Below are 14,605 nucleotides of genomic sequence, written 5' to 3'. Positions count from 1 at the left end.
AAAAAAAAAAAAAAAGACCGGACCAGTTAGACCAATCGGAATAAGTATTAACACTTGGATAGCAATATGTGTGTGTTCTCCCTGTTTCCGTCGCCTAAGCAAGCGTGGAATGCAGGACCCGTGGGAACTATCGTGTAATCTGCTGACAAGAAGCATGCGCTTGGATCAAAAAGATCTATTCATGCCGTTAAGTTATCAAAAAAAATGGTTATTGTTATGTGTAGTCAATTGTTGGTTCCCTTGTATTTTCCAGTTTGTTGATCTAGATTTAAGTTATTGACCACTGGTTTCCTTGTATATGCCAGTTGTGTTGATATTAGTTAGACCGGTATCTCAGCCCATTAGGATAGGTTCATTCTGGCAGTGGCCTTCAGACAGATATGTGAAACATCGATCATTTGGTTAACATCAAAACCATCTACATTTTTCTATTTTCATCTTCTTTTTCTATCCATATGATTAGTTTGACTCCGAATATGATGTCCATAGTGCAACTATCTGAGTAGAGCTCTGTCACTTTATATGAATTTTAGTATGCTTGAGTGCAAACTCGTGTACAACAATTGGAATTTCGCATCAGGGTACTTCCTCCTATAGTCAATGATTGTATGCCAACCAATGAGATTCTTTAGTGCCTTCCAAGGTTCTGCGTAGATGGCTAGGGTCTGGAGTAAAGGTTTTGTGGGTACACTTATGGTAAACCCTCCCGAGATTAACTCGGTCACTAGGGACACCTAGTGAGTTAGGATTTTATTATTGCTCGAGGACTAGCAAATAATAAGTTTGGGGGTATTTGATAGACGCATTTATGTGTCTATTTTGTTCTCAATATTCTGTATTGTTAGACTCGATTAAGTACTTATTGTGTTATTTTGTGTTTTTGTAGATGTTTTTAGAGAAATAAGCCTTTGCGGCGAAATGAGCTCGAAAAGTAGTGTTTTACACCCCAGGATAATGTACCGAAGGCACCTCAGAAATGCACCGGAAGCGTCCCAGAAATGTACCGGAGGAACCCAGAAAAATTACTATTTCCACCCCAAAATTACTATTTCCACCCCAATTGCTAAAGGGACACCCATACAGGATTAGGGGGAGGACACTTTTCTTCTCATAATTCAAATTTTGGAAAAAGGCGGGAAAATATTTCTTCTCACTGGCAGTTGGGTCGATCGATTTTTGGAGGGGTTAGAGTTCGATTAAACCTCTGATTTTCAATGGGTATTTGTGATATGGATAGATGAAGACATTTTGGGTGTTAGGATCGATCATAATTGGCTGGAATCATCGCAATCAAGAAATCAGGAAGCACGTTCAAGAAATGAATATCACACGACCACATCAAATTTAGACGTGTTTGGAGAGTGTTGAATCAATTCTACAGCGTGTAAGATCATGTTTGGAGTGTTTATACATCATTTCAGCGCGTGGAGAGCTAATTAAAGGAAGAAAATATCCAAAAAATATTTTCTCTTTAAGCCAAGTAAAGAGAGAATTATCTTGAGTTATGGTGTGATTAAATGAGGCTGAGGAGTATAAATAGATTTCTGGTATCACAGAGAATGGGTGTCGAGAGTCTGGGGGGCTGAGGAGAGCCAGAGAAGTAGAAATTCGAGTTTTACCAAACTCGGTTTCTGCTGCTGATGATGATGATGAACATGAAGAACACGAAGAACGGACCGACACCAACAGTCGTTTTTCTACAGTAATAACGACTTACATCTGTGGGTCGTACATCAGGCAGACTTATTTGCTACAGTATTTGCGACACAGCTGCATCATTCTTATTTTATCACTGAGGGTCGTAGTTCTCTAGTTTGTAACAAATATAATTGTTACAAACCCGGTTTTATTGTATTTCTCGTATTCTTATCATTTGTAAACCATTTTTGAGCCATAATAAATTATTTTGAGAGCATTTTTACTATGATGAGCTAAATTCCTCGTAACCAAGGCAATGGAGGAAGCTATTCACGCAACATAAATGGGTAACTATTTCATTTAATTATATAATTCACCTAATCGCTGCTTTTGCAGAGTTTTAAATTATTTGAATGATTGTCTTAATTATTTGTTATTCAGTTTGATAGGTTATGCTTGGTTTAATCTCTTGATAATCTATGCTTAAGGTTTACAAATAATGTTTGAGAATCTGTATGATTGATAGTGAATTAAAGATAAAAGAGGACTTAAGAATTGAATAGAGTTTTGAAATATTTATCATTCAATTTTGCATAATAGTGGAATCTAGTGTCTCGGGTACCTCTCGCACCCATTGTTAATATTTTTGTATATATAATTTTATTAAATCTAAAATTTCATTTCCTTCACAAGTCTGAAACGAATCCTATTTACTACAACAACAACCAAAACCTTAATCACCTATCGACCAACAGATCTTCGGGTTTGAAAATTCATTCGGAAAGTCTGACCCTATTTGGATAGCAATGTACACTGAGAAACCACAAACGTTAAGGGAGATGAGGAAGATGCAAGAGCATTACGTACATCGCATTGGAAGAGATACAAGAGGGGGGGCAGGATAGAGGAGTACAAGAAGCCAACGCGATGGTGGAGCCTGCTCCTCGAGAAGGCCCAAAGCGATTAGAAAAAAGGCCGATAGCACCACAGCAAGTCTGGGGCAAGAAGGAATGGGTCGAGAAAGGAAAAAAGCCTCGTCATGAACCAAGAACATACACGCCTCTAATCGCACCATTGGAAGAAATATTCAAGGAAGTAGAAAAGCGAAATGACATCAGATACCCAAAGACTAGGGGGATCCAGTTTGATGATACAATAAACCATCCCGAGTTTTTTCATTACCATAAGTACAGAGGGCACTCGACTAACAATTGTTGAGACGTAAAAGACATTGTCCAGCATTTGATCTGAGATGGGTACTTACGAAACTTTGTTAAGACAACGCCGACATCTACCCAGCCCGATGCTCGTGTGCATCAAGTGAGGATCGACCGAGGAACTCAGTTCACCTGCAATACCATCTCACACTCGGCAACTCAAGGGTTCGACTTAGGGACCATCATTACTTCTAGAATCTACAAGAGAGATGGGGCGGGAAAAGAGATCTTTAGTGTAGCAAAAACTTTGCCTATGGATCCCTAGATGATGCAACCGATCAACTTCTCAGCAAAAGATGTCTCATCGAATCGCCAAGCACATGGAGATCCCCTAGTAATCACCTTACTCATCGAGGAGTGGGGGGGTGAAAAGAATACTGATGGACAATGTGAGTTCAGTCGAGGTCCTATTCTACGACACGTTTAATGGATTGGAGCTATCCGATGACATTTTAATCCCTTCAACTTAACGGATCTACGGATTCAATGTTACAGTGACTGTACCAAAGGGAGAAGTCACTCTCAGAGTCTCGGATGGACAAGGATATTTGGACATACTTACCACCTTTTGTGTAGTGGATGTCGTATCGCCCTATGAGGAAATTCTCAGCAGGCCTTGGATCGCGGCATCAAATGGGTGGCGTCGGCGTACCATCAGAAATTAAGGTTCCCATCTTACCGGGGGGTTGTGGAAGTACTAGGCGATCCCCAGGCTGCAAGACAATGTATGCAACTGGATATTCAACAAAATGAGGAAAGGCGATCAAGACAGCGCGGAGAAAAGAACAAAGCTAAGGAAGCTAAAGCAGCGGAAGAATTGGAGAAGGTACTCTCACAAGCCATTACAGCCTACGAAACAGGCGAGCAAGAGATCTTATAGCAATCAAAGGAGGCGACATCTGTCGAAGAATCAAATCCCAACTTCTCGTCCTTAGAGACTACCCGACAAATCAACTTAGGGACCGAGGAGGACCCTAAGTTAGGGAAAATTGGAACCCTACTATCGGACGAACAAATAGAGCAACTAATAACCTTGTTAAAGGAACCCATGGATGTATTTGCCTGACAAATGCTTGATATGGAGGGGATTGATCCGGAGGTATGCTCACATCAACTAAGGATAGATCCTAAATTCAAACCAATCCGACAGAAAATGCGGAGAATTGCACCCGAGTTGCAAGCAGCAGTAGAGGCCGAGTTAAAGAAACTACAAGTAGCTGGGATCATTCGAAAGGCTCAATATCCGCAACGGATATCTAACATGATGATAGTCCTTAAAAGGAATGGAGGGGTCAGAATCTGCATCGACTTCAACGACTTGAATAAAGCTTTCCCAAAGGACAACTTTCCCCTCCCCAGCATCGATCAACTGGTAGAATATGCATCCAAACTTCAACAAGTACCACCACTGGAAGAAGGAGTTTCTCCATCAGAGATCACTCCAGAGAGAAGGAGACAACATAACGGCTTTGGAAACAATGAAGTGGGCAGGACTTTTGAAGTGCAGGGAAATAAACATCGCAGGCAGTAACGAAAGACTCACTAGGAAAATGCAGGAAAAAGAAAGATCAACTTGCTGGCAGGCAAACAACACGACCGACAAAATTCTGCACTTGATAAATAGTTTTAGAAGTTTATTTTGTAAAGACTGCAAGTCCAAAAATTTAATAAGGATATCTATAATCTGGCAAAAATGAGTTACTCTTAGCTAAGGCCAAACTATTGGCTAGACAGTGTTGGAATTATGAGGTGTAATTTCTTAATCAGGTTGAATAGAATTAGGTGAAGGGACTTAGCAAGGGTTGGAAACGGTTTAGTATTTGGTTTCAAATACTAACCACCCAAACAATTCCTAAACACTACCAGTTGTGTATTTCCGGAAGGGATGTAAGTATGTTCAAGGACCAAACATTGTGCCTTTTGGGAACATGCCTTTTCCCCTATTTTACAGTCACCAATTCTCTTAAAGACCTCCACAATATTCCCAAGTTCAATATCGAGTTTTACTCCTGTTTTGTTTGAGTTTCAAGTGTCAAGAGATTACATAGAAGCATAATTTAGTTTGATGTTTCTTGGGTTGTTTGAAGTGCTATATCAACCAAGAAGAAGATTGTTGTATCCTGGGAGATAAACGCCAATCAACCATACGGCATCATTGTGGGGGCGTAATCGTTTTAAGGACATAGAGAATTCTCTAGCCTCAATCATTATTTGATATATCTCTTTCTCTATTCCATTGGTTCTTTGATTTCTAATTACTACTGTGAATGAATGCTTGTTTTCCTTTGAGTTATGATTACTGTAATCGTTTGAGTGCATATGCAGTTGGATATCATTTGAATAGACCGAACTTTGCAATTGTGGCAAATGTTTGTGTTGAACTGCTTTACAACAACACACAGATTTGGTGCAAATCAAGTGTTTATGTTAATGCCTCATTGGTTTGTAGTCAACATGTATATCACTGACATTTATACATATGGAGTATCTTATGACTAACTTCTTTCCTGTAATGTTACTTAGTATATTTTCCAACAGACAGTCACCAGCTGAATGATCTTGTGTAATTTTCGTTGAGCCGCTAATGGGGCCAAGAATCTTTTGTTGGGTGGGTGGGTGGGGGTTGACAAATATCACTTGGAAAATATTACCCAAGTGGTCTTGTAGAGTCACTATAACAATTTTGGACGTAGAACGGTAGAAGCAACTAAAAAATTCGTACCAATTCAAGGGCCGTAAGAGGAAGATCCACATTTTTGTTTTGAAAAACAAGGTACGAACTTTAGTTACACGTAGTTAGCGATGACACCTCAGTGAAACTAACTGTCGTTGCATAGGAAGTAATGGACGGTTCAAAACCCTTAGTCAATAAGAACCCGTCCTTTTACATCTCTTTACTCCAATAATTCTCCGCTCACACAGTCACACTCTGTTAAGGATCGAGCAAGAGAGAGGAGAGCATAAACGCGCGGAAGCAATAGACTACATTGATAATAATTTTGGTGTATCTTTCTCATTAATTCTTAAGATATTTATACAATCACAAGACTTGGTTTTCAAGACACAAGACTTGGTTCTCAAGATATTCCATTCCTAATATAACTCACACAATTCTCCTAAATATAGTCTTTCCTATATTATTTCCTAATACCCTCCCTCAAGATGGAGCATGTAGATCACGAATGCCCATCTTGGACAAAAGAAATTTAAACTTAGCTTTTCCTAGCACTGTTTTTTTTTAAAAAAAAAATCTTCCAACTTTGGTCCTCATCGTAGTTTTTGGACATTTCGATCCCCTTCGTAGTTTAAGGACGTTTCGGTCCCCTTCGTAGTTTAGGGACATTTCGGTCCTCTTCGGAAGTTTAAGAACATTACGGTCCTCTTCGTAGTTTATTGACGTTTCGGTCCTCTTCGGAAGTTTAAGGACATTGCGGTCCCCTTCGTAGTTTAGGGACATTACGGTCCTCTTCGGAAGTTTAGGAACATTTCTGTCCACTTCGTAGTTTTAGGACATTTCGGTCCCTTCTTCGTAATTTTAGGACATTTCGGTCCTCTTCATAGTCTGAGTAGAATTCCTCCTATACTCTTGGCTTCTTGGTTTCTTCAGCAGAATACTTCTTGTACTCTCTCGACAACTCATAGGATTTTAACCTATTTTTGTTGTTCTCTACAACTCATAAGATTTTAGCCTACTATTGTTGTTCTTTCTCTCATCACATCTTGGTGATTTTTTTCCTTTTTTTCACAACCTTGTTGTTGTTTCTTCTTCCTTCTTCTTTGTTCCAGTCACGCTTTTGTTGCGAAAACGGTCAGTTTTCTTCATTTTTCAAGATTCTCTCACAATCCTTTCATCGCGCTTCTGCCACAAGCTCTAACTATTCTTTTGTTACTTTGCTGTCACAAATCTGCCATGATATTCAGATTTGCCACACTTCTGAATTCGCAACAGATTTGCAACACTGTAACATTATTGTCACACTTGTGTTTACAAGGAATTTAAACAAACACCTTGTACACTTGTCTATTTTCTTTGAGGCTTTCAACCGTCTTCGAATCACCTGCAACACCTTTGCTTCGAAATTCTAATCCAAGACATACATGTCTTTCCTAGTCATCTCAACTTCCAGAAACGTTTTTCAATCGCATCCATTCATATGTAACTGACCCACAAACAACATCAGTGACAGCCACTTCCTTGGCTGCTTCATCTTCCGGTGTGAAACTCACCTGAATTCATAAACTCGAAATATTTCTCTCAGGGAAATATTTTTCTCCCCGTCAACAGCCAACAACTCGAACTTCTTCCATCCGCTTCGGTTTCTTCTCTGCAATTGAAGCTTCTCTCTCGTTCTCACAATGCAATGACCAGCACCAGAAGTCACCATCGGTTAAAATCCGGCAGAAACATCACGATCTCTCTGTTTCCCATAGTCATCAATACAGCTGCATTCGACAGCAAGACCTTCTATCGCTGGCAACAACCATTCTCTCTTCAACTCTATCGATTGCTCGCAACAACTCGAGTTCTCATCATCCCAACAACAACATCCATCGCCGATATTCGTCACCAACAGCAGATACAACTCCACGATTCATCTGCTGAGTTCCGTCCTTAAGGCAGCAACCGTCAAGTTCTTTTTAGGGTTCCAACTTGGTCCAAAAAAAACTCCACGGACTTGACTTCAAACCCAAACCAAAGGCTGTGGTTTCTTTTCATTAGACCCTGTGGTAATTTGCGAACCTTGGCTTTGGCCTTGCGGAAAACAGAAGTCACGTACAGTAACCTTGCTTTCATGAGATCATCTTTCTTCCTCAGTCTCTCCCTGTTCAACTCGAGCATCTAATGCTACAAACTGGAACCAACCTACCATCTTTTTCTTGTTTATAAACTCTTGACTGTTGGTGAAACACGAACATGACTTTACAGAAGTTTTGGATATGAGATTAGGGTTACAGCATCAACACCCTACGTAGCTACGCCAGACTTTTTTTTTTTTTGGTAAGCATCAATAACATGCCCTAAACTCGATCTTCACCATGAGTTCAAACGACATCAAGCTTCTCCTTGTTTACCTTGCTCTAATATCATGTTAAGGATCGAGTAAGAGAGAGGAGAGCATAAACGCGCGGAAGCAATAGACTACATTGATAATAATCTTGGTATGTCTTTCTCATTAATTTTTAAGATATTTATACAATCACAAGACTTGGTTCTCAAGATATTCCATTCCTAATATAATTCACACAACTCTCTTAAATATAATCTTTCATATATTATTTCCTAATACACTCCCCATAAACACTCCCAAAATCGATAAACGATCAACATTTTATAGAGGATGATGATGATAAAGAGAATGCGTGGAATTTGTTTGTCGCGTTTGAAACATTGAAACATGGAAAAAGGCATCTTGTAATAATAGTCATAGATGGCAAAAGAAGGAAAAAAACACCCGTAATGCAAAATTTGATAGATTTCGGTATGAATTGAATTGTTGGAGTTTACTGCTTCCACTTTGGTTTATAGTGTACTGAACTAATTTATGTGGGTTACAACTCAAAAACCACTGAAGGACTTGATCCCACAAAAGAATCTTCTACCTCCAAACTCACATATATATATACTACTGCCTTCACATACTTGATCAGTTCTCAGTTCTCACCACCTCGTTCATTTGTTCGCTAGAGTTTCAGTCTCTCAATCAGTTTTCTCAAAAACATCTCAACTTGTCACCAAAAGTATCTTCAACAATTTGATTCATTGTCATGCCCGGCCTGTTTCAAAATAATTGTTGCAGCTTCAAATGATGAATCGATTTCCATATCAAATGAATGATAGGTGTAATATTCGTTTTGTATGGGAAATACCCTGGAGGAAGACACGATCAGATCAATGATTAGCACTATGATATCTCCTCTCAAATCTAAGTTTCTATAGAGAATTAAAACCCACCTGACAGATCGATTTTCCGGAAATTTAGGAAGGTTGTTTCTGGTTCGAAACAATGTACTCGTTCAATGGTACTGGACTGAGTGGCTCTGACAACACCATTCTTATGGAGGGTCAGGAAGGTTCCAGAGCTCCTAGAATCAGTTGGGTCAAATGCATTTCGGCAATTGTTGATGCAGTAATCTCATTTATAAACCATGAACCATCACCATCAGTTCGACTTCACATTAGCCGAAAACAAAAAAACAAAGGGGCAATCCGAGAATTGAACTCGGGACCTCTCGCACCCTAAGCGAGAATCATACCACTAGACCAATTGCCCGTTCGCGGTGTTGATGTACTATTTAATTTACTTAAATGTCAATATATATTAATGACCAAAACCAAATTGCATCAGAATGATACAGCTTCAGCAAGTGTGCCGACTATCGGAAAGACTCGATTTACTTCGAAAAGGTCGATCTAATTCAGCGGAAAATAAAAATTTGGCAGATCAGAAAGTGCACACTTTTTGTAATGGGGCATTTTTTTCAATTTTCCCATTAGGAAGACAAAAAAAGATCAAACAAATTAAACCTACTCTTTTGTTCCCTTTAATCCTCCAATCTCCTCCACAAACCCTCTAAGATTTCTATCCGAAGAACCACCTTCTTTAGCAGCACTCTTAGCCAGCTCCTTCCACTTATTAGCATTCCTTTTCATTTCTTCATTTCCCATTACCATTTTTACACACCTGCTAACCTCTTGTCTCTCAACAATCTTTGTCTCTTCATTTACTCTCATTCTTACTCCTACTTTCCATACATCTTCGATCAACTTCGCATTCGTCCCTTGATCGGTCCATTGCGGAAATCCAATAAGTGGCACTCCTCCTACTAAACTTTCTAACGTCGAGTTCCATCCACAATGCGTTATAAAACAACCAATTGCCGAGTGCGAAAGTACTTCCACTTGCGAACACCAAGATACTATCTTCCCTTGTTCACTGCCTTCTCTTTTAATCCGACTCAATACACTCTCTTCTTCTTTTGCAGCTTCAGTTCCTTCTTGTTTTGATTCCTTTTCGCGACAAACCCATAAATACGGAAATCCGCATTCGGTTAACCCACGAAAAATCTCCTCCATTTGTTGATGTTCTAAAACCGAAACACTTCCAAATGAAACATATATCACGGATGCTTCTTCTTTAGAGTCTAACCAATCTTTATACTCATCAGTAGTACCAGCACTGACTAAATCCCCACCAAAGGACTTATCCGAAAGGTCTTGCCCGTCTAAGAAAGCCGAAGGAATCAACGGACCTATTCCAATCAGATTAATCTTATTGACATCAACTGCTTTGAGTGCATCTGATTCTAGCTCATCAAATGTGTTAACAAGTACTTTAACTGGTTTGCTTTCTCCTTCAAAAACTTTAAACTGGTTTTCGAAAAGTGAGATTGCCCAGGGATAAAGATTTGTAGGGAGGAAAAATGTAGGGATGTCTTTGCAAGAAAGAACTGGCAAATTAGGCAAGTTTATGGGATATGAAGGATCGTTATTATTGTTAGTGATAACGTCTTTGTAACCATTGCAGTAGTAATAGTAGATATCAAATACCGTAGCTGGTTGGATCCAAAGCAGAAACGATGGAATTTGCAAATCACGTGCAACTTCAGCAACCCAAGGAACTAAGATGGCGTATATTATGCAAGTGAAGCCTCCGCTTCCTCCGTCATGCGCTGATTGGATGAGTTCGCGTAGAGCTTGTGAGCCACACCGTGCAATCTCAGACAGGAAATGGTCAGCGTCGCCTAGGCCGCCTTTGAAGCCGTCATCATAACCATCTGAGAAAGGTGCATATGTTAAGCCGTAAATGTTTGAGGTGTTGCTGCTTTCTAACATCCGCTTGTGAGCCGATACGGTGGTGAAATAGGTAACGCGAGCACCGGTGCGGATCAGACGTTTCGCAAATTGAAGTGTAGGGTTAAGATGACCTTGTGCAGGGAAAGAAATGACAATGAAATGGTTTTGATTGTGTGAAACCATAGCTTTTGGGAAATTGGAGAAATGTTAATTTTGTGATCACCAGATTAAGAGCAAAGTGATATATAGTCTTTGTTGAGTTTAGGTTTTGGATTTGGATTGTAAGGCTGTCACTTAAGATTGTAGAGGATTGTAGATGACGTATGTGCTGACGTACAGAAAATTTGTATCACTTTCACCCCCATCACATGCATGTGACCAGTCCCAGGGGGGCACGGAAGTGTGATTTTTTCATACAAGGAACAACCATCGTATGTCAGTTAGAGCGAAAATATAAGCTTTTGGGAGTACTTAATGGTGGTAGCTCGGTCAAGGTTTAGATTAGGAAATCTAGTTGGTTTGGGAAACCAAATACTTGTGTCCTAGGTATAGCAATTTAAGAGGTTTGTCTTTTAGAGTTAAGTTAGAAAATCCTATACTTGTAGGAAAAATAATCCTTGTTAAGGAATGTGTTCAGTAATTGATATGTATATGTATAAATAACCATAGAGAGAACTAGAGAATGTACACCAGAACTAAAAAGAGTTCTCTTCTTCTCTTCCTAGGCTTTATATATTCCAACCTATACGGTGACATATGAAATTGCTTATTCCTTCCCGATGATTCAACCTCGTTAAATACTTGTTCTTCTTGTGTGTGTGTGTGTGATTGTGTTCTTGACGATACTTAGGTACCTTTGTAGCAGTGCAAACCTAAACGCTTCCGCAGGCTTTGGCGCAACAATTGGTATCAGAGCTAGGAGACGCTCTTGGATAGGGGTACTCAGAGCAAGTCAAAGTGAAGGTATTTTTTTTGAAGATTGCTTGAGGTAATACTAACTCAAAGGTTCTGTTTTTATCTATATTTGGTTGTTTATGAACAATGGTCGAACCGTAAAAACCATAGTATCTTATAGTAGAACATTCGAAATCCACAAGTAAAGATAAAGAAACAAAAGAAGAAGTACTTCATTCACATAGATCGCAACTCAAGGTAGAAAAGTTTTCAGGAACCAATAACTTTGGTTTATGGAGGACGGACGTAATGGATGTTCTTGTTCATCTTGACCTAGAAGATGTCTGATAAGCAGTGGAACAAGATGAATAAAATATGTCTTGGTTCTTCCCCTTGAGAAGGAATACCTTGTGAAGAACGTGGCCAATAGGATACATCTTAAAAGGAATTTGTATCATTATAACATGAAGAAAGGTGAACACTAACCGAGCACCTAAATTCATATAATAAACTTCTTGCTGAGTTGGTTAACTACGATGAGAAAATCAACGATGAGGAACAAGCTTTGTATCTGATAAATTCTCTTCTTGAAAGGTATGAACCCGTGATTAAGGATTTAATGCACGACAAGGATAAGATGATATACGCAGAGGTCACTTAGTGAGGAGTTCAGGAAGATGGACCTTAAAGACCTTGCAAGTGAAGCTAATAATGATTTGCTTCTTGCAAGAGGTCTTTCAACAGACATGAGAAAGAAGACTGGTGGTCATGGTAAAGGTAAAGGGCGTTCTAAGATTAGAAAACGTCTGCGTAAAGATGAGTGTGCTTGGTGCCATGACTTCGGTCATTGGGCGAAGGATTGTACCAAGTGTAAGGCGAGAGAATGAAATAACAGTAACACCGAGGTGAACATTGCAAAAGGTAATGAAGAATGAGATGATGCTTCTTATTTCTCACTAACTTTGACACCATCAACTTGTGCTATTACAGATAGTACATGGGTATTAGATACTGGAGAAACTTATCATATATTTCCATATCGGGACTGGTTCTCAAGATTTGAAGATCTTGATGGAGAAGTACGTATGGGAAACAATCATACCTGCAGGGTGATTGGGATTGGTAGTTTTCGTATCAAAATGCATGATGGTATGGTTAGAGAGCTGAAGGAGGTAAGATATGTACCTTTCATAAAGAAGAATCTGATTTCACTCAGAACTTAATAAGTTAAGGCCTACAAGTTAGTAGCTGAAAATAGTGTTCTAAAGGTAATCTCTAATCTATATGGTAATCATGAAGGGTACACGTCATCATAACTTGTACTACTTGATTGGGAGTACAACAAAAAGGGATGTGTCTATTTCTGAACACATCGAGAGTGCATCTACCGAGAAAAAAAAGATGTGGCACATGAGACTTGCACATCTTGGTGAGAAGTCATTGCATAGTTTGATTCAACAAAACTTGTTGAAAGGTGTTATTGCCTGCAAGTTAGAATTTTGTGAACATTGTGTTAAGGGCAATAAAACAGAACAAGCTTTGGCACAACAATCCACAATACTAGTGGAGTTCTTGACTATGTTCACTCAGATGTTTGGGATCCTTCCAAGAATGCATCGTTGGGAGGAAAACATTGGTTTGTGTCGTTCATTGATGACTATTATAGGCGTGTATGGGTGTACACCATGAGGCATAAGGATGAGTCCTAAAAGTCTTTGTGAGGTGGAAGAAGGCAAGTGAGACTCAAACTGGAAGAAAGATCAAAGTACTACAGGATAATGGTAGAGAGTACAAGAGTGATCCATTCCTGCACGTATGTCAGGATGCGCGGATAAAGAGGCACTTCACAGTTAAGAAGACACAACAACATAATGGGGTAGCTGAACGCATGAATCGTACTTTGCTGGAGAAGGTATAATGTATGTTTTCCAATGCTGGATTAGATAAGGCGTTTTGGGCTGAGGCGGTTACGTATGCGTGCTTCCTCATTAATAGGTTGCCATAAGCTACATTAAAAGGTAAAACTCCTATGGATTAATGGTTTGGTAAACCAGCGTATAATTATGACTCAACTCATATCTTTGGTTGTCCTACGTGGTACCATGTTAGTGAAAACAGGCTTGATAGCCGTGTCGTAAAAGGAATCTTTGTGGGTATTAAGAGAGGAGTGAAAGGGTTCACGATTTGGAATCCAGTTGAGGATAAGATGGTCATGGTTAGAGATGTCACATTTGATGAGATGTTTATGGTAAAGTCTTGGGGTTCTCGCCAGGTGGAGAACAGAAGCACCAGTATTAGTGAGCCTTTGCAGCAGGTGGATATTGATGCAACTCCACTACTTCCAGCTAAGTCTGTATCTGTTGAGAATACTTATGAACTCATGAGTTCTGCAAGAGAAGTAGCTACTGAAGTTCCAAATGATACTGACACTGTTGTAGAAGACGAACAAGAGTCAGTAGAAGATACAGAAGTTGTCTTCATAGAGACTATGACAACCAGCAAACCGAGAAGATCAACCAGGAAGCCAAGTTGGATGAATGATTATGTTTCTTATGCATTAGCAGTTTTTGAAGATGGTATTCCTACTTTATATTTAGAAGTTGTACGTAATTCAGAGTGTAAAGAATGAGAAGGTGCAATGCAGGACGAGATGGAGTCTCTTTACAAGAATGACACATGGGTTCTTACGAAGCTTCCGAACGGTAATAAGGTCATAAGGTGAAAGTGGGTATATGCTAAGAAATAAGGATATTCAGTGAATCAAGTATGCTACAAGGAAAGGATAGTTTGCAAAAGGCTATGCCCAAAGAGAAGGGATTGACTACAATGAGGTGTTCTCTCCGGTGGTAAAACACTCATCAATCCATATTTTGTTGGCCTTGGTAGCACAATATGATTTACACCTAGTACAGTTAGATGTAAAGACTTCGTTTTTACATGGTGATCTAGAAGAAGATATCTATATGACTCAGCCGAGTGGGTTCAAGGGTGCTGGAAAAGAAGATTGTGTATGTAAACTGAAGAGATCATTGTATGGGCTGAAGCAGTCTCCAAGACAATG

General features: G+C 39.5%; 1 protein-coding gene and 1 non-coding gene across 2 annotated transcripts; both read right to left on the bottom strand.

The window, feature by feature from the left end:
- Positions 1-9,055: 9,055 nt before the first annotated feature.
- On the bottom strand, positions 9,056-9,127 carry TRNAP-AGG. The gene has a single exon. It is a non-coding gene; the product is annotated as a tRNA-Pro (tRNA).
- A 26-nt stretch (positions 9,128-9,153) lies between these two features.
- Positions 9,154-10,915, bottom strand: LOC113296638 (crocetin glucosyltransferase, chloroplastic-like). The gene has a single exon (XM_026544939.1). It carries the CDS (start codon positions 10,831-10,833, stop codon positions 9,382-9,384), a length of 1,452 nt encoding a protein of 483 aa, XP_026400724.1. The 5' UTR covers positions 10,834-10,915; the 3' UTR covers positions 9,154-9,381.
- Positions 10,916-14,605: the final 3,690 nt, after the last annotated feature.

Source organism: Papaver somniferum, chromosome 7, assembly GCF_003573695.1.
Source record: "Papaver somniferum cultivar HN1 chromosome 7, ASM357369v1, whole genome shotgun sequence".
In the NCBI taxonomy this organism is placed as follows: domain Eukaryota; kingdom Viridiplantae; phylum Streptophyta; class Magnoliopsida; order Ranunculales; family Papaveraceae; genus Papaver; species Papaver somniferum.
This window is presented reverse-complemented; position numbering and strand designations above follow the sequence as displayed.

Excerpts from the sequence above, each read along its gene's own strand:
- LOC113296638 (XM_026544939.1), bottom strand. The coding sequence starts at position 10,833 with ATGGTTTCACACAATCAAAACCATTTCATTGTCATTTCTTTCCCTGCA.